This window comes from Podarcis pityusensis (assembly GCF_964106645.2).
Source record: "Podarcis pityusensis genome assembly, chromosome: 3".
Taxonomy (NCBI): Eukaryota; Metazoa; Chordata; class Lepidosauria; order Squamata; family Lacertidae; genus Podarcis; species Podarcis pityusensis.
The window spans coordinates 48875117-48901825 of NC_138026.1; the positions used below are offsets into that span (position 1 = coordinate 48875117).

The 26709-nt window shown below is 39.4% G+C and overlaps 1 protein-coding gene across 3 annotated transcripts in view; it reads right to left on the reverse strand.

Moving 5' to 3' along the window:
* Positions 1 to 209: 209 nt before the first annotated feature.
* HACE1 (HECT domain and ankyrin repeat containing E3 ubiquitin protein ligase 1) overlaps positions 210 to 26709 on the reverse strand; it is a 36919-nt gene continuing 10419 nt past the window's right edge. The window contains exons 9-24 of one of the 3 annotated variants that reach the window (XM_080998802.1): positions 26041 to 26142; positions 25385 to 25491; positions 24590 to 24836; positions 22383 to 22720; positions 20773 to 20841; positions 20253 to 20340; positions 19347 to 19458; positions 19162 to 19259; positions 18345 to 18432; positions 17010 to 17159; positions 16284 to 16480; positions 10809 to 10940; positions 10142 to 10240; positions 9836 to 9906; positions 1910 to 2023; positions 210 to 1368 (exon numbers count right to left, since the gene is read on the reverse strand). In XM_080998802.1, coding sequence (XP_080854928.1) covers positions 1266 to 1368; positions 1910 to 2023; positions 9836 to 9906; positions 10142 to 10240; positions 10809 to 10940; positions 16284 to 16480; positions 17010 to 17159; positions 18345 to 18432; positions 19162 to 19259; positions 19347 to 19458; positions 20253 to 20340; positions 20773 to 20841; positions 22383 to 22720; positions 24590 to 24836; positions 25385 to 25491; positions 26041 to 26142 — 2115 coding nt within the window. In that variant the 3' untranslated portion in view covers positions 210 to 1265. Of the gene's footprint in view, positions 1369 to 1909; positions 2024 to 9835; positions 9907 to 10141; positions 10241 to 10808; positions 10941 to 16283; positions 16481 to 17009; positions 17160 to 18344; positions 18433 to 19161; positions 19459 to 20252; positions 20341 to 20772; positions 20842 to 22382; positions 22721 to 24589; positions 24837 to 25384; positions 25492 to 26040; positions 26143 to 26709 lie in introns of all 3 variants that reach the window. The other 2 variants (XM_080998803.1, XM_080998801.1) reach the window with 2 other exon arrangements.

Genomic DNA, 26709 nt, shown 5'->3' on the forward strand with positions numbered 1-26709 from the left:
CAAAGGGAATGTGCTTCCTGGTAAATATGTTTTAGATATCAGGAAAAAGGTGTCAAATACTTGTTAGGTCCTAGGCCTTTACTTATTTTGTGCTCTGCCATAGAACCTACTCAAAACCTGTCTGTTTAGTTAAATAAGCAGATATGAAACTTTGAAGAGCATCTAAATGAACACGGACAGACTCACAAACATGACCAAACAGTAGTAAATTACAATAAAATATTTAACTTTAATGCATACTTTTCACACAGCTCAGGCCTGAGAAATGTATCGTCCAAATAAAAGGATTCATTCCTTTAAAATATATACAAACTCTGGAGGGGCATGAAGTCACTGACATTTCAGTGGTGCTTGAATAGTGTTGTACATCTGAAGTGTAGAATATAAATTATCTTTTTTTTTTTACCCCAGAAGTTAAACTTCTTTGCTGACAACAGAACAGACTTTTAAAAATGTTTAAATCGGTATTAAAATACTATAAAGCTAAAAAACTTTTTTGTGACAGTTTCATTAAGGTAAGCAGAACAAAAAATACATCAGATTTGGTATTTTGCATCATAGTTGTTTGAACTTTCTGTACAATGGCCCCTAGAGAAAAATAAATAAATGGCATTTTTTTCCATGCAAGATAATGCATGGTCAAAGGCAGCGGCTGAGATTTCGCACCAGTTCCCCCCGTGCTTAGTATTTTTATTTCAATGAAATAGATTGGGCTTAATGCATTGGCTCTCAAACTGCCCTTTAGCTGTGACCCATAGACAAGGCCACAGGAAATGCATATCCAATACAAATCTATGGCGCAAACTAGTGACTGAGTGGCAGCATTGAAAGTTCCTGGTGGCCACGTCTGAGAAATCCTGACCCACCAAGTGTATACCAGATTGCAGCCCTCATGAGGAATTGGCCTTTGAGTAGGAGGGAAAGCACCAAGTTGAAAGATCTGATAAAGAGCAGGCAGAATCATAATGGGGGAAACCTCATATTTGAGAGATGAAAGGAAAAAGTATGACATGCTTAATACAGAACTACCATTTAAAAACTGAAGCGAGAATGTACTCAGTATACCATGAAACAGCAATCTCAAGATCAGGATGAGATACAGGAAGAGGAAAAACTGGATGAATTCCAATGGAAGTCAATCCCGCTCACGGACTGCGAAATCAAGTTGTTTTCCAACCAACATCATCTTCTTATTGACAGGTTGTTAAATTAACTTCTGCCACTCTGAATTCCACATCGGTAATCAGAGGGGTTGTCTGACTTCATTATGCCATTGTATAACCGTAGCTTCCGCAGTGTAATGCCACAAGAAGCCTGTCCTTAAGGATCTCTTTTTGGGGATACTCGGGCAACTTGAGCATGTTGATACTAAAACGAAAGAGGAAAGCATCCCATTAAGAATATGCAATCTGGAGGGAAACATTTGTCTTGCACAAGATAATCAACGCTAAACACCGCACTCTCAAATCTGCATTCAGATCCCAAAGCCTTGAAAATGAAGTTTACAGGGAGAAAACGCGCTGCTGCATTGCAGTCCCCCTTAGTATTCAGATGTTCTCCAGGTGGGGGGAAAGACATTTCTCTTAGCTTAAAAGAAAAAGAAAAGCAATATAGCAATTTAACATGAAGTATCCTTTAGTGAGATTGTACTGCTGCCCATTAAAACTATACAACAAGTTTGATTTCTTTCTTCAACAGTGTGGAAGAAATAATTGAAACACCTATGGCTTATGACTAGAACAACCAGATCTGCTTTGGCTAATGATACTGACCAGAGGCATTTCTCTGATGAGCTTATACGAAGATATAATTCTGATCTTGAAGAATTCTTGCCCCTCTCAACCAAAGGAAAACAAATGAAAAACAAAGGGATGTTCTCAATGCATTTAAATGAGGCTATTTAACCTACCATGTGCTTGATGTTGGTAGAAGATTTGGGGTATATGGCACAGCAGCAATTGTGAAATTTTGCAATCCACTACCACCCATTATGTGGGCAAAGCCACCATGGGGCACCCTGGAACTAGAAACACAAATAAGGCATTAAAATTGATGTTAAAATTTTATTTACTGCAGTTACGAGTATGCATGTTAGATATACTATCAGTATGTATTAAAATTCTGCCAATTGCAGCCTGTTTCTGCAAGACAAGTTACAGTGTGTGGGTCGGCCTTCCCAAACTGCTGCTCCCCCCAAAATGGCTGGAGACAGAGAGTTGTAGCATCTGCAGGGCACCAAACTGGGGAAGGCTAGCCTGGATCAAGGCCGCTAAGAGGAGAACTAGACAGAAAGGTGCACAGAAGGGTGCTCAAAGTTAGGATGGAGGCAAGGTCATATGCAGAAGCCCTGCCCCATATGTCCTACATTCACTGGGCTCCTACTCCCTCAACTCAGATCCTAACTTTCCCCTTTTTTAAAAAAAGGAGATGTGCAAAGCGCTTGAACATGAGTAGAGTCCTCTGTGAAATTAGGATCCCCAATAAATTAGAGCAAATGCCTGAGTACATCTTTAGTTGAGGCAAAAATAGCAACCTGATGTCAAACTAATGCATAGCTATATTTCTCAGTAGCCTTCAGGAATGTGGGGGTGGGGAACATAATGTCCCAGGAGAGGGAACCTTACAGAGATTGCTATTTTTTGCTGGCAACCTTGTGTTCCTTATCATATGCAGGTCAACCTATTATCATTCCCTCATTATACTAAAACCAGTCAACAGATTCCTAATAATTTCCTATGCAAAGGCCTCGGTTTTGTACAGAGCTAAAATTCACATTTTAGCTTCCAGCGGAACTACGAAAGTTAGCTAAGCATCCTGTTATATCACTGCAAGCAAACAAATAAGAACTTCAAATACCCCCGAAGTGAAGTACTAACTAGTATCCAATGCAAAGGTTTCACATGAAATAGAAACTGGAATGCAAGATTTCCAGGTTTCAAAACTAAATGTTAACATGAGCTTGCTTTTAAAAAACGCAGCAAAGCAATAGACTTTGCAAGAGAGTTCACAAGGCAGGACTTAAAATGGATTTCATTTTCACCTCATAGATGCATTTAGGAACATACAGAATTAAACATAAAAACTGGGTATTTGTTTTCCTCACAAGAAATATTTAGAAATATTTCACCCCTAATCATCAACAAAGTCTTCTTTTAAGAAAAATGTTGCATTAGGCATCCTGCAGTTTTCTCCTCCTATGACTTATTTTAGTTAAGTTCAGCAACGGTTTCATATCTGAACGCTTGAAGAGTTGGAATTTCAGCAGCTGGTATTGCTTTTGTATATTTAGTTTTACAGATGCATCTCATAGATGCTTTTAATTACAGTATTTTTACATTATTCACTCTAGGAGCCCAGGGCTCCTAGAGATGTTACCTTAATTGACACATCACAAAGGGTTTTGTATTTATTTAAATACATGTCTGTGCCACTTTTTCAAATGTTGGCTCACAGATAAAACATAGGATTATTTTTCATCACTGTCCCATATGCACAGAATGACAGGATGAGAACCCACAGCACAACCAACATTTATTTGTTATGTTTGTGGTCCTTCCATCCTCCCAAAGGGAGCCCAGGGCAACACACATACAATCCAACACAGCAGCAAAATGAAATGTTTGAAAACACTCACATAAAACCTGAAATAAAACAATACAGCAAGGTTTAGTTTAGTTCCAAACTGAACATGATTTAGCCCCAGAACTTCCTGTTTTGCCTGTTTGATTACCCTTTTAGTTATACTACCAGAAAGCAACAATTCAGTTGTGGATACACTACAAGTATCTTTTTTTAGTAAAGAATGAAGCCAAGCATCATCTGTGCTTTCCTACAATCTCCTCATTTTCCTTCGGTACTCCCTTTTATACCTGTTGTCATAAAAAGCTTTTATTTCCTATCTGTCTGGTTTCTTGCTTCCAACCATGAGGTTTTTTAAAAAGATGATCCACATGAATTTGCTTTTTCAATTCCTTCCTGGCTTACGTTGCATCTGAGAAAAAGTTGGTTGCCATATGTGCCGTGTTTAATCCCCATTTGGAAGATGTTCACTTTGAAAAAGGTTTTACAGCTTCATCATCATTCTGGCATCCCTTTACGGATATGGATGTGTGTATGCATTCCTAATTGGGATAAAAGTCTCTCTTATCTGAACCTTTATTTCAGGCACTTTAAATAACCTCCACAGCCTTCCCAATAAACAGCTCCAATTCACCACATAATATATTCATTCTAAAACAGTAACATATTCAAGCATTCCTTCTCTTGAGAAGTGCCAGCAAAAATATATTCCGCAAGTTTATCTGTTCTGAATGATGCTGAAATATGATAAGGAGCTGAAGAGGTGTGTGTGTGTGTGTGTGTGAGAGAGAGAGAGAGAGAGAGAGAGAGAGAGAGAGAGATTTGCTTCTTTTCTAAAACACCTCCTTACACTTTCTAAGACAGGCCCAGGGAACCTGTGGTCCTCACTAAATTTCAAGCAAATAGGGGGAACCTCAAGTGAAAGAAAGGGATGGAGCAATAAAAGAAAGAGGTAGAAGACATCCCACTGCCAATTTCAGCCCTTGACAGAATATGCTCAAGAGAATATGGGCCCTGACATGGAAGGGGGAAAGTTTTCCAATTCCTGTTCTACAGCATAACCCAATAAAATCTTTCTACTATGACAAAGATTCTTCAACCCCAGTTCTGCAAGCCTTGCTTGTTTCAAACTTTTAATGCTATTTTTGTCTAGAAGCAGTTACCTTCCAAAAGCTATTCTTCTTCTTTTTTCTCTGCTGGCTATACAGATGCTGAAAGAGTCCCAACACTTGGGTGGGGGGGGCATTATTAGGCAATGGTCTATTATAATAATCCTTAAGCATTTCACTTTTAATGCAAACAAGCATTTGGGTGCCCTTTTCTTAATTTTTTTACCACATATTTGCACGGTGGTGGTGGTGCAGCAGCAGCATCCCACACCGGATTGCATCGTGACCTAGTAGTAGAAGTTCAATAGTCTATCAGCTTCTTATTTCATACATTAGAAGCCATATACAAACAGCAGGGCATTGTTAGAGGATGGTCTATGGAAACTAAGCCATGGGTCTTTTGTTCCATGCCCCACATCTCCAACCCTAACCCTTCCCCACTGTAAAACTATTTCTTTAAAAAAACCAACCAGGGTAATAATTAGGCATGCTACAAACCACAGTGCTGGTAAGACAACCATCTGCAATTCTAATTCATCCAGAGACACTTGTTTTAGTTTTAAATTGTACATAAGCTGTCATTCTTTTCAACACATCACTGGTTGGTTTGAGGGGCCAATCCACACACAGTTTACTGAGCCCAGACAATCCCGATGACTCAGCATAGCTCAGAGTAAACCCAAGAGAAGGTTTTTCCCCTTCTGAAAGACAGTCTAAATTTGCAACTATATATATAGATTAGCTTATGTTTTGATTTTTCTGTTGTTTAATAGATGGGTTGCAACAGGCAGAGGGCCTGAGAGAATGAAACCATAAGCCAAATCACCTGGCCAGGTACACAGACAACAGTTTCTTTCACCTGTCACTGATCAAGTGTTGTTTTTTTTGTAAAATTCCACTTCATAACTAAATGCACCAACTGTTAACACGTAGCTATGCAAAAGGAAACTTGAGTTTGTAGCACCATATTGAAGAAAAAAACCACAATACCATTGCAACTAGGCAATTAGTTGGTACTAATAAAATCCCAAAGAGCATTAAATAACCAAAGGCTACTGGATATCTTCTGCTGACATTTATAGGGAGGAAGCAAACTTATGCCAGAATGCATACGAAACAGAGCAGCTTTCTAAACACTAAAGTCAAATGCATCCCCCGATACGATTATATCCACAGTAGAATTAAACTCTTATTACGCATGATGTAACAAAAATTAAAAGAAAGAAGCACAAGATATGCTTAGGACACTTCTGCAAAATAATTCGTATCATTGCTTTATCATAGATCAATAAAATTAATTTGATGATTTCTGGCTGCAAAAGGAAATTTGATTGCTCTGTCAAGTGGCACTAAACGTTTACTCAGGTTTTAGGATAAACTTACGATCCAGATGCTGAACAGAGAGAGCCAAGCAGCTAATAGCAGATCTGGACACAATTCATAGTTAAACACGCACATACACAGCTTTTAGAAGGCAATTTAAATGGGTTACAGGAAGACAGGCTTGACAAACATCAAGAAAGATTTGTCACACACGAAACACAGGATTTACAAATGTGATTTTGCTTATACTGAAAATAAACCAAACCTCTTCACAGACAAATTCACCGTAGTGGAAGCTACTTCAGTCCTCATCAATAATGAAGTCATAACTCACTGTTCATAAGTAGATTTATAAATATGCTTTATAAACAGTCAATTTATTAATGACCTCACAGAAAGCTTGCTCAACATTAATCAGATCTACATTTCATGTTTGAAACATGAAATATGACAATCCCCTTTTTGATCTCTTGGTCCTGTTGTCTTAAATGAAAACAGATGCCTAACACATTTCAGATACCAAATGCATAACAAAAGAACATGTTTTAAAAATAGCTTTTTATAAGCAATTATATTAGACCAAGGACCCAAGAAGACAGTATGTGAAATACATGATTTCACCAATAGACTCTACATGGGGTGGGTGTAAGTATATAAGAACCAGGGCTATCGCAAGAAAGGGAGGTTAACCCTTTTCCCTCACTCAACAAAACTGCAAACAACAACAACCTACAAAATTACAGCCCCCTGCTGCTATATTCCACAGAAAGGAAGTTGCATTAAGTGATCTTAAATGGGCCCTCTCATAGTTGCTCCTTAATAAAGCAACAGGAGAGGAGGAGACCAGAAATGAGAAATGTAATAATGCATTCCAATATCACCTAGCAACCCTAATAGTTATTTCACATTCAGCAGCTCCAAGGTCCAGTGATTTCTCACTCTGCTAAAACCTGGTTGGCCTCTTTAGTCAGTTGTAGTCTTTTCCATCAAATGTGAATAAACTTGTGTAATAATATATATATTTTTTTAAATGATATTTATTGGGGAAATTTTTTTTTTTTAATTACACAAAAAAAAGACAAGACAGAAAAAGAAAAAGAAAAAATAAAACCATCATTCTCAAATTCTCCCCTTTCAATACCTTCTTTCTTTGACCTCCTCCTCCTCCTCCCTTTTCTTGTATCCTGATTAATAATAATCGCAGCAAATCCTTTCCATAATTCAAAGTATTCTGTCATTACATTACCTTAATCTATTTTCATCTTATCTTATAGAAAACCTTAAAGTTTAAAACTTAAATCTTATTTTTACCAACTTCTCCTAACCATAACATTCTTACCAAATTCTTTAGACATTTTTACAAGAGCCAAGTAATTTCATTTCAACATTTTTCTAGCATTCATCAATTTTATAGAACAATCCTAATGATAATAAAAAAAAAGAAATAAACAATCCAATCTTCATCCAGCATCCCTTCCTCCTGGTCCCGGGTTTTGTCAGTCCTTTTTATCCTATTAATCTAGCACATTAACCTGGTAATCTTATATCCGAGGCCCTCAAGTCTCTCCCATGTCCCTTCCGCAGCTCTTCTTCATATTTTCCTTTCATTCGTGGGAACTCCAGCTTGGTAATATTTTTGACCCTTTTCAGCAAATCAGCCTCTTTTCCATAGTCCAGACTAGACTCCATGTGGTATTTAAAAACATGTTTCAGATTCCCTCCAAAATTGAGAGCCCCCACAGCTCCAAACATCTGACGGCCCATTGCCAGACTCGAAAAGTCCAAATCTCCCTGTATAGGGGGCGTCTGTCCAACCCCCCATTTCCAAACCAAACCAAACTTTATCTTTCCAAGTCTGGTTTTTTCCAAGTTCATTTGTCAAATCCAAAAATTTATGTTCCTGCTGGGCCGCCGCTCCCTCCGTCTCTGGCGCCCAAGATTCAGCAGCATCCTCTTCTCTCAGCTGTTCCGTCATGGCACACTCCTGTTTTAGCTCCTGGGTGGGCTCCATATAATTTCCCACTACCTGTTCAAAGGTTCTGGCCGCATTAGTCATCAAATCCGTCTTCTGGCTTAACTGATCCAATAGGGCATTTATTTTGCAGAGAGCACCCAACAGTGCTTCTGAAGACATTGTCCTGCAAGGTCACAAATCCTTTCCCACAGTTGTAATCTGTGGCAGCTGCAAGCTCCCAGGAATTAGTTACAATTTCACAGTCCCCCTCTAGGGGGAAATCTTCTGATTGTTCTTTCTTTTAAAAACAATAGCAACAAAGTTTCTTTTTTAAGGTATTTTGTCCATATTTGTTCTTTTTAAAATGCGAAAGGAAACAATGGAATCACTATGTTTCTCTTCTTTTAACTATCTGTCAAAGACATTTGTTTCTGGTCAATGAGCTTCAAACGTCAATTCTGACACCCCGCTCCAGGATCAGGACGGTGGAAAATTACTTTGCTTTAAACTCACTTCTGCAGGTTTAAACAGCCCAAAAAAGATCCCCCTTCTTCTCCTGCTGCCGAAGGGGGGTTCAGCGATTTTAAATGATGAAAACCAATCCTTTGAAAGTGATTTTTAAAGCTCTAGTTTATGTTGTCTTTGCTTTATTCTGGCTACAAGGAAACGGAAGGCTGACTTCCTGTTTAGACCTTACCATTTCAGTACCAAATTAAGGTAAATTTTAAAGTCCAAATTCCTTTCTATTTCGCCAGTTCTTATTTAAAGTCCAAATGTTCAATGTTCCAGTACTCACGGGTGGTTATTTTAGATGCCAAATTGTCCCAGGAAAAAGGCAGCGCTCTCCGGCAACGGCTATGCGGCTTCACTCCGCAGAAAAAGCAATTGACTCACAGCACCGCGCCACTTCCCCCTCTTCACTTCGGAGCCCGTTAGTGGGTTCCTTTGCGGGTTGGGGGGGCGCTAAGGGTGCCCGCCGAGTCCCATGGTCACAGGCTTCATCCGCCTGTGATTTCGCGAAGGGTCCCCGCTTCGCCGTAGCGGAAAAGACCCGTTTCATGCGGAGCTGGTCCCTCCAGTTCAGAGGGAGTCCGCCATTACCGATGGCGCCACCCCGGAAGTCTAAACTTGTGTAATAATAACAACAACAATGTAAAGCTTGATTTCATGCTAGCAAATGGACCACTGAACCAAAGGAAGAGGAGTTATATGGATTAGTAAAAATGGAGCTTTATGGGTTGGAGAGAAACCAAGAAGAGGAAAGACTGAAAGAACAGTTTTCCCCATTAACAGCAGTGAAACAACTTCAGCCACAAAATCTAGAAAAAATTTCACAAGTTTCTTAAGGCCTTTCTTACTGCTACAAGAGCAGGTAACACAGGCTGCAACGCTAATATTACTTACCTGGGCATAAGCCTCATTAAAGTAAATAGGAGTTATGTCTGAGCAGACATGGTGAGGATTTCAGTGCTATGTGAAAAGCATGTTATCAACCAAATATTTGGTTGTTCCTCAGGGAAGAGGCCCCAAAGCACATTTATTCAGTTGCCAGAATACTAAAACTAAAACCTGGTTTTGTTGAAACAGGATTGGTAATAACTCCAAAAAAGAGAGAAGCATATGATGCAGAATTAATCCATGGGGATTACAAAAGTTGATGGCAGAAAATTTTCAACCACTTGACCAAGGATTAATCAGCCATGATGTTGGCATATAAGTAAGATGGTGGACATTTCAGACCTGACAATCAATATGCCATTGAGTAGATATGACTAAATGAATTATATGACACAACTCTGTGTATTATAAAGTACCTTCAATGAATGATTATCTGAAATGTTACCAGTAAATGTTATAAAAGGGTACTCACCTCCCAGTGACGAACTGCAACAACAATACTCGCTCCTCCTGACTCAGTTCTTCTACAACTTCCCAAAACCACTAGATGAAGAAAACATATTAAAAAAATCTAAGCTGGTTTCTTTTTCAACTGTACACTAGCCAAAAGATGGACATGCTAATACATTTGATGTTTTAAGTTATGGAAATTAATAACTGCTTGATTCAAATAACTCAGTTAGGCATCATTCTCACAATACTATTTTAACCCAGAAGTTAGTCTCTGAAATGCACAATTGTTCTCTAATTGCCCCTATCCAGTTCATGGAGATCTTACCTGAATAACAGTGTCATCTCTTTCATAACCACTTGTATATTCTGTATTTTTGATCCAGTCACTGACATCAATTTCCGGCATGCCTGAAAGCAGCAGTTCCTTCAAAAAAAAGAAGATAACCAAACCAAAATGGTGAATTTGCCAGGCAATTTTAATCTGAAAACAGCTGGTGTTAATCTGATACAATTTTAAGCTGTTTTCTTAAAAAAGAGCTCCAATACTATTTCAAATATTGTTACTATGATCCAAAATAGGGGGCACTGCAAACAAATAAATGTTTCCGTTAATGGATACAGAAGTTCAGAGTCACGTGAACTAAACCAGATCTTGAGGGTTTAAAGAAAAACCGAGTTGCATAAAACACTGTACCCATCTCCAACAAAATTAAGTGAAAAGCTGAGCCATGTTTTTCTTCAATGGTCAGTCAGCTGATGCCAGCCCCCTGCATTAACAGGTGAGGGGGTTGGGGACTTTGCAGTGCACGAGCAGAGGGAAATAGATTAAAACTGCTCTCTTCCCCATTCTGCTAACAGAAGCCTTGCTGAGCGACGCGGCTGGATGCAATCCTGAAACCAGATAGCTTCAATACCATCCAATTACAGACATTATGGCTGCTCTATCACACTGAATTCTATCTGACACGACTTAGATGGACCATTTTACTTACCAGTTCATATTCATCAAATAACTGTATCAGAGAAGGTGGAATGAACATATGGAAGCCTTGGAGAAATGCATTTATTTGAGGCTGAATGGCTCTTGTCATTCGAAGTTCAGTAACAAGTTGAACGTATTCTGCCTGAAAAAGGTATATAGTTATGTGACACATACAAATCAAATCCAATTTGACCAGAATTTCAGTGCTTTATTCGCTCATCTGAAACCAGTTCTGGTCAATCTGTAATCTAGAAAGGCATAAAAGTTAGAGGGGAAAATTAAGAATGTGCTTGGTACAAGGTTTCCAAGGAGGGCCGTTAAATACTGGGGGACAAAGTCTTGTGAAGCCCATTTATTTGACATGTATTTACAGACTTCTTTGGAATTATAACTTTTTTGGAATTAAAACATTAACTTATTTAACAACATGGTTCGCAACTATTTAGACAGTAATATTTATTATACTGTTTTAGATGACTGCTAAAACCTTTTTTATTTGAAGACTTTCAAGATGCAATTTAGTTTTTTTGCTTTTATATTTTGCGGATTTCATCTGTGTACATAATTGATAACTTTATATAGTTATATATATATATTGCTTAGAATTTTATTTAGAAACAATTAGAATGAACTACAGTGGTACCTTGGTTTACAAACTTAATCCGTTCCGGAAGTCCATTCTAAAACCAAAGCGTTCTTAAACCAAGGCGTGCTTTCCCATAGCAGCGGGGGACTCAATTTACACTCAACAGGAAGTGGAACATATTCTGCTTCCAAGGCAAAGTTCACAAACCCCAAAACACCTACTTCCAGGTTTGCAGCATTCTTAATCCAAGTTGTTCATAAACTAAGCTGTTCTTAAACCAAGGTACCACTGTACATAGCAGTTATGATACAATTATCAGAATACTGAAGGGAAAAACGTTGGTGAGTGTATTGCATACCTATGATTGTTAGCATACTTATGGTTCTATTATACTTCTCTCTCTGCACATGTGTAGAGCTTCACTTGCACAGACGCCAGTAAATAGTTTTTCGCACTGTTTTCTACCAAGTTCTGTTTGTACACTTCCCAATTCTCTCTTCCCCTCTGCTCAAACCTCTCACCAGTGCTTGATGGGTCTTAGAGCAGAAAGTTTCTCAGTGGCCAGTCAGAAATCCAGCACTCAAGCCTAGCTTGATGTGGGCAGATTGGCCCCCAGTGCCTAACGAACCGGTGGTTCTTCCCTTTCTTCTATAAGGGTCTTTGTTGTTAATAAACCTGGAAAGCACTTGATTTGAAGCAAGCAGAACTATATCAATTTGAGGAGGTTTACTGTGCCCTCATGAACATTTACGCTTGTCACAAACAAAGCACAGTAACTCTGACGGCACTGTAATAATAAGAGCAATGTATGGGAAACTTACAAAGCAGCGTAAGCTTTAAAAGGCAGCTGCATTAAAAGAGCTTACTGCCCAAGCTCCAACAGAGGAGATGGAAGGAATAGGCAACCAAAGCATAACGGAGAGAGCTGTGTAAGCTGGCCTTTTCAGAAATAATTCCATTGTACAGATAGTACAGAATTATTATTATTATTATTATTATTATTATTATTATTATTATTATTAATTTTATTATCTATACTCGGCCCATCTGGCTGGGTTTCCCAAGCCACTGAGCAGCTTACAGCACATATGAAACGTAATAAAACGTCAAACATCAAAAACTTCCCAATACAGGGCTGCCTTCAGATGTCTTCTAAAAGTTGTGTAGTTCTTTATCTCCTTGACATCTGATGGGAGGGTGTTCTACAGGGTGGGCACTACTGCCGAGAAGGTCCTCTGCCTGGATCCCTGTAACCAGTGCTTTTTTTCTGGGGGTACGCAGTGGTACGCATGCCCCTAAACATTTTGTGAATCTCTGTACTTTTGTCCATTTACTTTATTTACTTTTCCCGATTTGAACTACAGTATAAAATGGTGATTTTCTTGAGTCAAAATGAGAGTACCTCTAAACATTTTTTTAAGAGAAAAAGCAATGCCTGTAACTACACTTCTCGCAGTGAGAGAACTGCCAGAAGACCCTCAGAGGTGGACCTCAGTGTCCGGGCTGAGCGATGGGCGTGGAGACATTCTTCAGGCATTCTGGGGCAAGGCTATTTAGGGCTTTAAAGATCAGCACCAACACTTTGAATTGTTCTCGGAAACATACTGGGAACCAGTGAATATCCTTAAGGAACAGTGTTATATGGCCCTGGAGGCCCAGTCACCAGTCTCAGGGTTCTGTGCCCATCTTCTGAATGTGAATTTAGGCAAGTTGCACTCATATAATTGGTTCACCCTTTCCCCTATCAACTCATGAAAGGATTTATCCGCACAAACACCTGCATGGAACCCCAAATATTACTCTCTCCTTTTTTTGAGCAGCATATTTTCTACCCTATTCTTCAGATGAGCCAAATTATCTTCCAACCCCGCCTACCCCCAAACAAACCAATTAATCACATACAGCAGGAAAGGCATACAAAATTCTAGTAAGATGTAACATTTATCCATAGACCCAGATAAATGCATTGGCAGCTCAAAGGTGCATGTACTGTACATGCAAGCTCACATATACCTATTTGCATTTTTGTAAGACTCAACCACTATCTGTTTTGTCATAAAAGTATACCATGTTCTGAACATTTGTGGAGATCCCCAGAGGCCCAGTTCTATAATCAACAGGATGTTCACATTTTAAGAACATCTGTATTTCAAACCTGTTAAAAATGCGAACACTTTTGAAAAAATATTTGAACAGCTTAACAGGTGCTGAGGCAAGCTATTTGAAGGTATGTAGGACCTAATTTGAAAAGATATGAAAATCCCTAAAGTCATACAATTCTGGCTTATACTTTTAAAATATTTTACTCCTTTTTACCATGCCCAAAATAAGTTCCAAAGGAAAAGAATCACGAGGCAGGATAAAGACAGAGCCAAAAGTGCTGAACTAAAGCTATGGGGGTCCATGCCAAACTTAATGCTGTGTTTTTGCTGCATCTGACCTATATATGAGGCAGGTTCTTCAGGGGAAAGCAAATACTGAAACAGAGACAAGTATTCCTCATCTATTCTGCTACTGCTGCATAATGCACGTAACACCTCTCTTCCTCGTGTTGCAGTTTTACAAGTCATTGCAATTTAAGCTTTCTCAAGTATTGTGAATGTAACTACCGATGTCTTTATCAGGCAGTGACATAGCAACAACCCCCAGTAGCTTGGTCCAATAGCTAATTACAAAAGAGCATGAGACAAAAAATTGTACAGAGGTTCCTACTGCTAAAATGCAAATGGCGTGCTTAGGATTTTACTGTGTTCAGACTGAACATTATACAAATCTGGTGTGCCTACAACCACCATAGTCAGCGACCACAGATCCAAACAGCACTAAAGTTATTACTGGAGGCCACCACCCATGTGGAACAGCAAGATATGAATCTTCAAATCTGCAGTGAGATTAATAATAATAATAATAATAATCTATTATTTATACCTCACACATCCGGCTGGGTTTCCCCAGCCACTCTGGGCGGCTCCCAACAGATTAAAAACAGAATAAAACATCAAACATTAAAAACTTCCCTCAACAGGAAGGGATGTTTGTAGGGATATATAAAGGCCATTTCCAGAAGTCTTTCAGTGCTGAGAGTCACATTACTAACAGGTCCCAACAACTATACAGACCCTAAGGTTGGTATCCAACAGACGCATTCTGTCCCAGCAAGAATTTCCACTTGCACAAAGGAATTTACATCCTTTCCCCTACCCACACATTCCCTAAATCTGTTCAAGAGGCTCCCCCAACGCTCCAGAGCAGATCTGAGGAGGGCACAGGGCACCGACTGCATGTGGGGAGACACTGTCCCACTGCCCAAGTGGAAATCCTTGCAGTAAGAGAAGAAGTTCACTGGATTCTGTGCAGTGGCGGAGGAAGCCACTCAGGCGCCAGGGACCCATAGGGGTAGGGCACACTGCAGGGCCTCCAGTATCTGCCTGCCTCCTCCCACTCAGCCGCCCTATAGCTGGGGGGGAGGCAGCGGGCAAACAGTTTTGGCAGCGCAGAGCCTGAGCACGCCCAAGCCACCACGTCTCTCCCAGGAGAGACACAAGGCTCAGGCTCGCTGCAGGCGCCGCAGTGAGTGCCGCCTGGCATTTTGTCACCCCCCTCAGTGGTGACACCTGGGGCGAACCGCACCCACCGCACCCCCTTCCTCCGCCCCTGATTCCACCCTTAGAATTTAAGGGCAACACTGAAGTCCAGTTGTTAAGAACAGAAGCCAAGTCCATAGCCCCACTCGTCCAGCATCCTGTTCTCACAGAGGCCAACCAGATGCCTTTGGGAAGTGAGCAAGCAAGACCTGAGCGCGACAGCACTCTACACACCTATGATGCTCAGCAACCAATATTCAGAAGCAGACTACTTCTGACAGTGGAGGTAGAGCATAGACATCACGGGCAGCGGCTCGTAGTGGTAGTTTGATGCATCACATTCACCCTTCCTCACAAACATGCAGTCTTATAAATACTGGAAGCAAGGACAATATTTGCCTTTTTCCCCAGGTACTCTACAACGTTAACTCTTCAACGACTGGAATATTCATCTTCATGCACAATGTGGGGAATAGTAGTCTACTTGGCTACCATAAAATGTTAAAAAGATCAAGGCACAGGATAGCACAAACAGGTATTACCTGCACAAAACTCTCTTTTGTTTCAACAGAAATTAGCGTCCTGCATTATGAAAGCATCCAAAGCGCCAAAAACACAACCAAGTGACACCAAGTGGCCGTTGGCTAACATGGCAGGTGGGTATTCTAAAAAGATTCAGCATGGAAATGTAAAACCAAAATGGATATCCACGCACAGAAATCTTCCTGAGAAGGATATTTAGGCAGAAAACATGGTGCCCTTTTGCCTGGGAGTAAGTCCCATGAACTCAATAGGACTTGCTTCTGAGCGATTGAGTGCATTGGGTATGGTTACTCAGTAGTGAAGTAGAGATACTCTGTGCATGCTCAGAGGTTCTTAATTCACATTAAGGACATGAAGAGTCCCTAACTAAACCACAGGGTTCTTCTGATATTTGTTAAAAACATCTCTCTTTACTCAGACTTCCCCCAATGATTCCCTTCAGTTGTCCTATATTTTCTGATTGTATCTGTGGCATGTGAGTTTCAGATGATGATTTTAATGAATGTGGCAAGTGGTATAGAAATGTTTCTGAACAAGCTGCTACAGGCTCATCCAGTGGGCTTGCTTCAAGAAATTCAGATCATACTGTGTACCTGTGCCTCCAATGTCGCTTTGCTTCAGTCTTCTGGAGAGGTCAAAATAGGACAGGAGGACAATCTCAGTAATAGGTACTGTTTTACTCAGGGCACATTACTTCATGGAAAACCAGCCTGCTGCCACAGGTCTCAGCTAGAAAGGGTCAAGAGGCATCAAATGCAAATATCTTACTCACTTTGTTTTCCTGTGTGACAATTATACTTGCACCCCCTGGTTTCAAAGGCACTTCCTCCATTGCTCCAAACACATCCGTCTCAACAGAAAAGGTCAGCTCCAGCCCCAAGTCACTGATGTCATTATCTAGAATCCACTGCAAGTTCTTGCCATACTCTGGATCAATAGATGCCACGTCTTGGTAGTTTACAGGAATGCCTTGGAAAAACGCAAAGAAAAATCCCTTCATGCCTGCTAGTTCAGGAATGGTTTTTGCTGTGTTCTGTTTTATTTGTGGTAAAGCACTGCCATCTACAGACACACTGAAACAGTGCAGGACAGCAGGGATAGCAGATATATAACAGCCATATAATCCATAAACAAATGTTTTCTAGTAAACTGTTAATTTAGCAGCTGCTCTGATTTTCCCATTCATTCCAACAGGTGTGAATTTGACCCAATAGTTTAGCAAGTTAAATTAAAAAGCCAAAACAAATCTAAAAGGAGGACGGGGGCAGACATGAAGCATGTTTTCATTTAAAAAAAAAAAAAAAAAGTTCCGTTGCAAATTGCTGCTCAGGTCCACAGCATCCCTATTAGTACAGGAGGGTCTTTATAACAACCTAACTCTTGCTGAGCTCAGGAATGGGGTAAGAATGAAATTTAAATACAGTGCAAGACATCTCTTTAGCCAGACTGCATGATACACTGCGCATCACGAGAAGATTCAAGACTGCTGGAACCATACCAAGAATATGCTTGTAGAATGACCTTGTGAAGTAAATGTTGACCAGCTGTCTGTGATTCAGTGCTAAGCCCAAGATCTGTCCAGCAAATCTGAAGTAGTTCAAGTGATCAGGATTTACAGAAGAGTTGCTATTTGGCTGGAAAGTGGTTCCTATTGTCAAAAAAATGTAAGTATTAGGTTTCACTTACAGGCTTTCAGACTGTCTAAAACACTAACATTTGATTTGTTTTCTGTAATTCAGCATCAGTACAAAAGAAAATGTGGCCTGCAAAATTCCACTTTTTTAAAAAAATGCAATTAAAAATTAAATAAAATAAATTTGAGAAATATAAACTTAATTTCTATTATACAGTCATACCTTGGTTTTCAAACAGCCTAGTTCTCAAATATTTTGGCTCGCAAACAATCAAAACCCAGAAGTAAGTTTTCCAGTTTCCAGACATTCTTTTGGAAGCCGAATGTCCGCTGGGGCTTCCGTGGCTTCCGATTGGCCGCAGGAGCTTCCTGCAGCCAATCAGAAGCCACGCTTTGGTTTTCGAACACTTCCAGAACGGATTCCGTTCGACTTCCAAGGTACTACTGTAAATTTAATTTCACTCTGAAGATACCTTTTATTAAAAACAATCGGCAGTATCCAATGTTAGTACAATGATTTTCATTTGTGCAACAGAACTTTTCCTCCCTATCTGCTCCCAACATGTGCTCTGCAAATTAGCACTGGAGGATTTTGGGAACCCCAGAACAGACTGTGGGGAAATATAGGAAGAGGACATTTCATTGCTTAGCCAGAAGCCCTCACATTAATGGAACAACTTTGTTGGACATCACCCAATGTTTGCTTGTTGCCAACGTATTATTCCTTCTCCTACATCTCCATTTTCACAAAAACGATCCTAGTGTCACAATTATTTTATTAGGTATTACACAAAACTATCTGTTCCACCTTCAGACCGAGAACACATAGTCCAGGAAATTGATCAATAAGCCAAATGGAGCTTTTGGCTGAAGGTTGGCAATTTGACCTTAAAACTGTAGGGTGTTGAAGCAGCAATTTTTGGGAAACCGTGGTGGGCTGCGGTTTAAAGAAAAAAAGTAAGGAATATAATTGAATACATGTAAAAATTAAAAAATATAAATCTAGCACGGATGAATGTTTAATCTCAAAACCCTCTCCTTTATACATTAGGAAGTGAACTCTTTTAAAAGGCTCATACTTACACTTTTTGAGAGCCAAATGTAAAATTCTGAGAGTTTTAGATTATTTCTGGCACAGTCTTGGTTTGCTGTTCATGATTAGCTTCGAGCTATTGTAAGAGAAAGGAGATTCCAACCTACCATCAGCTGATTGAGTAAAAAGGCCATAATCTGGGTTAACTATCTCATTGGATAAGATATCAAACCACTCACGTACCACGCCTTGACCCTGGGTGCAAAACACAAGGTGAAATACTTCAGATAGAGTTTTGTATATTCGTTTTTCTGTCCTATTTTTTCTGTCCTATATTCTTTTTTCTGTCCTATTTTTTCTGGCCTATACTTTTCTGTTAAAAATATCAATTCATATAATGTATTTTTTTAAGAGAAAAAAAGCCCATCAGGTCTTGTGATCCTTCTTAAGAAACATGGCTCAAATTTTTACACTGTGTTATCCTGCCCAGCACATTTCTGTATGTCTTGGTATAGGACAGGCACCCCCAAACTCGGCCCTCCAGCTGTTTTGGGACTACAATTCCCATCATCCATAGCTAACAGGACCAGTGGTCAGGGATGATGGGAATTGTAGTCCCAAGACATCTGGAGGGCCGAGTTTGGGGGTGCCTGGTATAGAAAATGGTGAATCAATACTCGCAAGGGTCTGCAAACTACTATCACGAACAATTGTGCTGTTCACAACCAACAGCAAAGGCCCTAAAAGTGATACACTATTCTTCTGATAAGCATTTACTCTGCAAGGTCTTTGCTTTCAGACATTTTCCTGTCTTGATCTATCTACATCAGAGCCTGGCATATCCATCAGTGAGCAAACAGGCCCAGGTAGGTTTCCCCCCCTACTTAGCTTAGACTTGCTATGAGAGTTTCAGAACTGCTATCCTATTTTAAAATGCATCTCATAAAAACGATGCTTTTACACATTATATACAATTACACTCACCATGCCTTCTTCGCCATGGAAACGGACAGCAATTCCCTGTTTCAGCTTTGCACAATTTGCTTTAGATACAACTTCGCAGCTGCTCCTAAAAATAGAATCTAAATATGAAAACCAATTAATTCCTTTACTTTTGTCTGCACAGAAGGGTTTTGAATAGAGAGGATGGCTCGAGTGAAATTCCTTACCTCTGTGGACCAGCAGAATATCATTTTCATTCACTGGCCTATGAACCATGTCCGAGTCTGGCTGCCCTGAATGCAAGTGCTCATAAAACCATTCACAGCGATCTTTAAAGGGCTAAGTGGAGGAAAAGCACACACACAAGATCAAGTGTGTCAGATGTATCATGAAATAGGAAGGAATTAAAGGGTTAAACCGAGTAATAGGCCAGGATCCAGAAGAGCCTTTCTTTGTGTTAGTCCAGTGGAATTTTTGACTGATTCTCTTAACAACTAGGGATAGCAATAGGCCAAAGATACTTTTGAAAACTTCCTCAGTTTACAAAGGTATTTTCCTAGTGGTATAGCAGGCTGATGCTCAAAGCTCCCATAGGCATGCAGTACACTGAATCTAATTCAATTAAAATCTCAGGTCAGGGTAACTCACTGAATAACAAGTCTTCCTCTCTCAACCAAGGTTCCTCATCTGGGAAAAACATGTAACTTATAATGCTTTCTTTCACACAACATTATAATGAAAGACAGGACCGTAAAGAATTTTGTTCATTTGAATTGAAGTATATATGGTTTAAAAATTAAATTTACTTCAGAATATAGATATGGCTAGCTTTTCAGCAAGTCAATATGGCTCAGTCTCCCAGAGGTGTGAAATGGGAATAGTCTCTCTCTCTCTCTCAACAAGATGTAAATAATAAAATTAAACTATTGTATCAGTCATCAATTTTGCAATCAGTGGATTAGATGTACCAATAAACCTAAATGAAGGTGAATAGCATATTTATAAATTTAGCTTCATTTCTGGCTTCTAACCCACATGGTTTTTTGCAAACTGAAATATGTACCTTTAATATATATGTTTTAGAAATTAAGCCACAGATTGTATTACACATTAAATATGTTTTCAACACTCACTTGTGCTTTTATGATGTGCATGAATCTGGACATGAGTTCAGGACACTCAAGAAGAAAGTGGAAGTGATCAAAAATAATTTTGGGATTTCTGGAAAAAAATATTAAGATTAAGAAACATGCCCAGTTTTGAAGAAATTTTTATTCCTCTTAAACATGCACACATTACGGAGGGTGTGCAAATATCACTCCTGTGATTCCAAAAGAGTAAGTCCTCACAAATGAAATAATAGCAGAGAAATAGACGGAAGTGGTTGACTTCCGTTTCGTCCTGAATATATAACAAATGTGATAAGAGATCTAATGGTAGTGAACATATTACGAAAATGATAACTCTCACATTCAGTGCTACCCTATGGTGAACTATAGCATTCAGAACAGCAGACGAATGTATGGAGTAGTACTGGAATATGAAGCATGGTGTTTTATACAACACACCAAGTTCCACAAACTCAGTCCATTAGACTGAAGTTTTTAATCTCATAGGAAATATTCATGAAAATGTTAATTTCTGGTGACATACCGGTTTACAAAGCATTTAAGAACATTGTCGTGTTTGCAGACAAACTCTATGAAGCGAGGAGATGTCATTCTGCAATTTAAAAAATCAGATTAACAAAGTATCCAAATCTAAAGACAACAACCCATCACAGCATTATCTTTTCCAGGAGGCAATCCAAACAATTTAGTCTGGAGCAGCTTTCTTAAAATCACTCATTTCAGATTAGAGAAGCTGTTTTTATAGTGGGGGGGCCTCAACCCCCTGCAGCAATCTAACAAAAGATATAATTTTAACAAGCATCAGACCCTGAACAAGACAGAGTCTCAAACTTTAATACAGTAACACAGGATTATAGTGAGCATGCAATGGGAACCAACACCACATAAATCACACTGAGTTCTTTGGAGACAAAACAATGTGCAAATGTCTCCTGTAGCCTCCAGTTACTATGGCTTCAGACATTTGGACCAGAAATTGTAGTGGTTTAGTGACTCTCCTTCACTAAACCACTAAAATTTAAAAATGCTTCCCATCCACCCCAGCCAATTGTTTGAACCCTGAAAGGTGTTTAAAAAAAATGAAACAAAAAAGCATTGAGCGCTAGTTTTTATTTCCAACAATATTCTAGAATTCTGCTGGCATCACATTCGACTGAACATACATGGACGGTTCTAATTTGGGCCCTGGAAGTACAGGAATCCTAACATCTACAAAGCAGATATGCAGAACATGTTTTCCCTGACCTTGTATTCCAGTGATATAGATAACAGAAAGGATACCTGCTCAGCTTTCCACAATACATGAAAAGATGGGAAGATACATACTTTTCCCTGAGGCACTGAAAGTGAAAAATCACTAACACATTCCTATGCAGTCAGGCCTGCATTTCCTTAGCCTCATAATTGGTCTAGATCGGTCCTACATGAGAAAGGCTAATTTATGTAACTATCATTTTCTTTGTTGTAACAGTAACAGTTTACACAAGCCAATTTATAATTTAAGTTATCCAATGACCCCTTTTGTCAAAGATACCTGCTGTCCATAAAAGAGGGTTGTTACTTGCTAGACTGCCAGCTTTTTATTGAGGGTGCCTTCTTCTCTTCTCAAATAAAAAGCCGGAACAAATGTTTCAGCTTAAACAACACCTTCTGTAAAGGTCCTGTCTCGTGCCTGTGCTGGAAAAACTGTAGTCCAGTGTAATGAAAAACTTTAATGAAGTTCAGCCAATTTGGGGAGAATTAGAATCTGGAAAGCTGTGGTGGATGGTAGGAATTGTTAGGAATTGTTAGGAATTGTTAGGAATTGTAGGAAGCCGCAGGAAGCTACTAGAACCTGCACAAAATGACTTATTGCTACACCATGATTGCTGAAAGCTTCATGAAGGCCTATTGTACCCCAAGAAAGAGAAAGCTATGACCTTCCAGATGTTGTTAGACTATAAATACAATAATCCCTGAACACCAGCCTTGCTAGCCAGGACTGGAGTCCAACAAAATCTAGAACATGGCTTCCCATCCCTTTTCTAACCTCAGGTTTACAGCTGACATTTCAGCCTTTTTTAAAGAAAGAAAGAAAGCACTATGGATCTGGAATGTGTCAAAGAAAAGGTGTGCATGTCTGAGGCTTCTTACCCTTGAGGCATCTGACAGGAGCAACACATATAAAATGCTTGAATGACAGCACTCAGCCGGTTTGCTGTCACGGAAATAACATCCTGGCAATCTGCATAAGCTTCTTGCGTACTGCCGACTTCATACATTTTAGGGTCCCCCATGTCCATAGGTAATGCTGTGCTCTTCTCTGATGCGGCAACATCAAATATATGTGTAGGAGCACCATCTTGTTGATCTGGTCCCTTTTGCTTCAGTAAAATAGAAGTGATATTGGCAGAGTCTCTTTTGTTTTTCATCAGCTCTGCAGATATTAGAGCTAACCATTCATCTAATGAGTGCCAGAGTAATTCCAGAGGCTGCAAAGCACAAGAGAAACTGAATTTAAAGCAGACCAATAGACGTATTTGCAGATTACTATAGGGAAGCTATTAGGATTCTAGTAAAGCTATATTTTTTAAAAAATGAAACAAGTTTTCTCCCATATCCTCAATCTCTATGGAGCATCTGCAAAGGAAAATAGTCAATTTGATTAAAAGCCATGCTGACATTATGGTTTTGCCAAAAAAAATCATTTCATATTGTTGCTAATAGTTAGTACGCAGACTATTGCTAAGCAGATAGAAGGGCTACAGAGATCCCCAAAGGTATAAATCAAGCCTTCATTATGGGTTATGCTGGTTTTATGAACACCACACCGTGCACCAAATGACAACCAGAATCCAGTCATAGCTTTGAATAGACCACAGACCAGAACTTAAAGGTAGCACAAGGTAAGAAGCGATCAAGACAAACTCCTACCACTTTAAATATTTCCCTTTTTCTGTGAATAGGGTTTTGCAGAAAGAATGCCAGAGCAAAAATCAGAAACGTTACTTTAAAGATTTAGAGGGAAATGTAAGCTTCCAATAAGCATGCCTTATTTTATACTTCAGATTTCTTAGGTATTCACTCCTAAACAAAATTCTAATTTTTTATGTAAAAAGAAGATTTTTTATCAAATTCCTATCCATTTGTGTTTCTAGGAGAAAGTTATTTTTGCCTTTTACATTTACTTTCTCCCTCCCTTGCTGGTTTTTTCTCTTTCCCCCCTAAGATTTTAAACTCGCAGACAAGATAATCTGCTACCCGTGAGTCTTGCTGACCCAATGATAAGCTTATTCCTATGAAGTACTAACTAACATAGCAGTTCATATGTTTTGAGTGTGCTCAAAAACTGTGTAGTCCCGAAAGACAAATTTGGCAACAGGTTTTGGAGGCCTATAATTATATCCATATTAATGGTTGTATGAAGAAATATTGCAGTTGCCATACTTGTATCTTATGTGTCACTAAATGTAACAGGGAAAAGGGCAAAAAGAGGATTGATTTCCACCATAGCAAATATGGGGACAGTATTTGAAGCCTTTTGAGTAAGAAAACTCTTGTGATAAAGATTGTCCATGTGGTTGTGGTACCCACACATTTCTCAGAGGCAGCTCTCCTTCCACTCATACATGTGCAAGAAAATGACCTTAGATTTTATGAAAAGAGGAAAAAGAGATCCATAACTAAAAAGGTCTACAGTTTAGCAACAAGGTCTCGACCTCAGTAGACCCACTTGTTCAGTCTCTCTATAAACACAACATGAGGGGTTTTCAGAAAAATCAAGCACACAAAATTCCAAGTGTTTCCTAAAGTAAGGCTATCATCATAGCTGTCAACTGTCCCTTATTTGGCGGGAAACTCCCTTATCCCAGCGCCGTGTCCCGCTGCTGTCCCTTATTCATGATGTCCCTTAATTTTCCCGGGTTTCAAGCTCGCCCGGCTCGGGAGGGAAGCAGCGGCTTGGGGTCCTCCGCCGCGCGCGAGAGAGTGCACACGAGCTGCCGCGTGTCCGTCTCTCCCTTTTCCCCCTCAGGGGTGCACCGTGAGGAGCCAGGTAAGCAAAATCCCTTATTTTGGCTGCTGATCCCTTATTTTCAAGGTCGCTGGTCCCTTATTTTCAAATCTGTAAGTTGACAGCTATGGCTATCATATCGATCACACTTCAGCAGAAGCAATGATGTTTATACAATTAGGACTGGGATATGCAATTTTTAGGACACTCTGTTTCATGCTACACAGGATGATCTCGAGGGAAATAAAATGAGAAACATTTTGAAATATATGGCAATCAGTTAAGTTAAGCATTGATTATAAAGAAAAAGCAAGTGGTCCCAACTTAAAATGGGTATCAATAAACTTACGTCCTCCTCATGAGATGCCTGATTAATGAATGCATGCTTTGTGAAATTCATCTCTTTAAGGTCTATCTTCCTAATAACGTCAACTACTTTTCTGACCTTGAACACTTGGCTTCTTGGAGTTTTATTTCCATTGTACCCCATGTCATTTCCATTATTAGGAGTGGATGGCCCAAGTCGAAAGACATGACAAAATATCCTCACGATTCTCAGCAGGCTCTTCATTTGAGCTTCGTAATTACTTGACAAGCTGGAAAGCACAAGCCACGAAATGCTTCAATATAACGGAGAGACTTCCTTATGACCCAAATCAAAATCTTCAAAGTAGCTACAGCCACAGACCCATCAATTCTCCACTGGCAAAGCACCACAGTTCTGCTCTTCAGCCTATCAATTGTTTAGACGTCTTGTTTTGTTCCCTCAACTCCGCATTTTATAAACAGGGAATTTAGGTCATGGGAGCAGGCCACCCAATCAATTGCCATACTATTTTCCCTTTCCAAATGACCATGGGGCAGGGGGAGTGACACAGGCAGAAACGGTACGTCTTACGTATCCACGTACACAAATACCACCAATGTAGTTGCACATTTGGCAGGCCTGCTTTGTTTCTTCTGGCTGACAGCAGGAAAGACTTAAGAAGGTTAAGCAAGTTAGTCAGCACCTTTCAACCTATGTTTAAGTAAATGTGCTTTGGTGGGAGTTAAAATATTCCATCGCAGGAGAATAACCACACACACACACACACACAGAGGAAACCTAAGAGAATAAATTATTTGTGGTGAGGGCCCAACTTACCTGAGTAGTTTGTGACCATTTGTTGTAGCCACCTCAGCAAGACTAGTCAAAATTTTAAGGTACTGGTTTTCATTCTGCTGAGACAAGTGTTCTAGGACTTGCCGTAACTAGATACAGGAGGGAGGGGGAACAGTCACAAAATTTTTGATCACACCAGACAGTAATTTAAAATGTTAAACCTACCAACCAATGTCAACCAATAATTTCTAACACAAGTAGGGCTAACACCAAACCGCTATAGTTTTTAAAGTATTATATGGGATGCAGCAATGTTTGAGCATCTCACCAGACACACGAGGGCAATTAAACGCATAACAAAAAGAGACACCTTCCAAGAAATGTGGACCTCTTTCTTTAACTATGTTAATGACCAAAATCAAGACCTTGTTATACCAACTGCTCAATCTTCCTGGTGGATAGGTTAAGATAAGTAATATGTTTGAACACTGAATCTGTAAGCTTATGTCTAAAGTCAATGGATACAGCAAACACCATTAGATGGAATGCTGGATAAGTAGTTAATGGTTCTTGTTTTTGTATTTGTTTAAAAACCAATAAAACTTTTTTTTAATAAAAAAAAACTGCTGTAATTTGCAAAACCTAGCTGATTAACACATTGGGTTGGAGACTAAACATCAGAAGATAACTGAATTCACCATGTTTTCTCTAAGTTCTTCATTCTGTGTCATTTGAATAATTGTTTGGAAAAGTCTAGGATGGTGCTGTATCAGGATTTCACAAGTCTCTCCATAGCCACCCTGAAAAAGAGAGGATTTTTATTTAAGCAATAATTGAAATCATATCCTTCAGGAAATGGCGTAACTGAAATACATTGAGTATTAAATGAAACACAAACATCGATACAATTTTAAAGGGGTATGCTACTAGGAAGCAAGATCAGTTAAAAAAACCAATAGCAGTGAAAAATAAGGGCAAGTGTTCTAACTCATATCTCAATATTGAAGCTTCCCTTTTCAACTCTTAAGTTAGGGAAGTCCATTTGTGTGAGAGAATATAGAGGCTCAGATCAAATAATGTATTTTAGGGTGAGAAGAGGAGGCAAGGACCCATTAGCACAATTTGTGCTTGTTTCCTACCACATAAAGAACTTCTACTCCAAATTACTGTGTAAACTGGCTTTGAATCTGGACCTTATAGAACTTTCTATTGTGAAAACTAAACAACTTGGCTCCCCAAAGAAAACACACCTTACTTATAGACCTGCTTGTGCACTGAGATAAGCAGGTGTGGCCCTCTTGGTGATACCACAACCCTTAGAAATTCATCTCCAGAACACCAAGAAAATGTGGAGCAGCCTTCCTAAG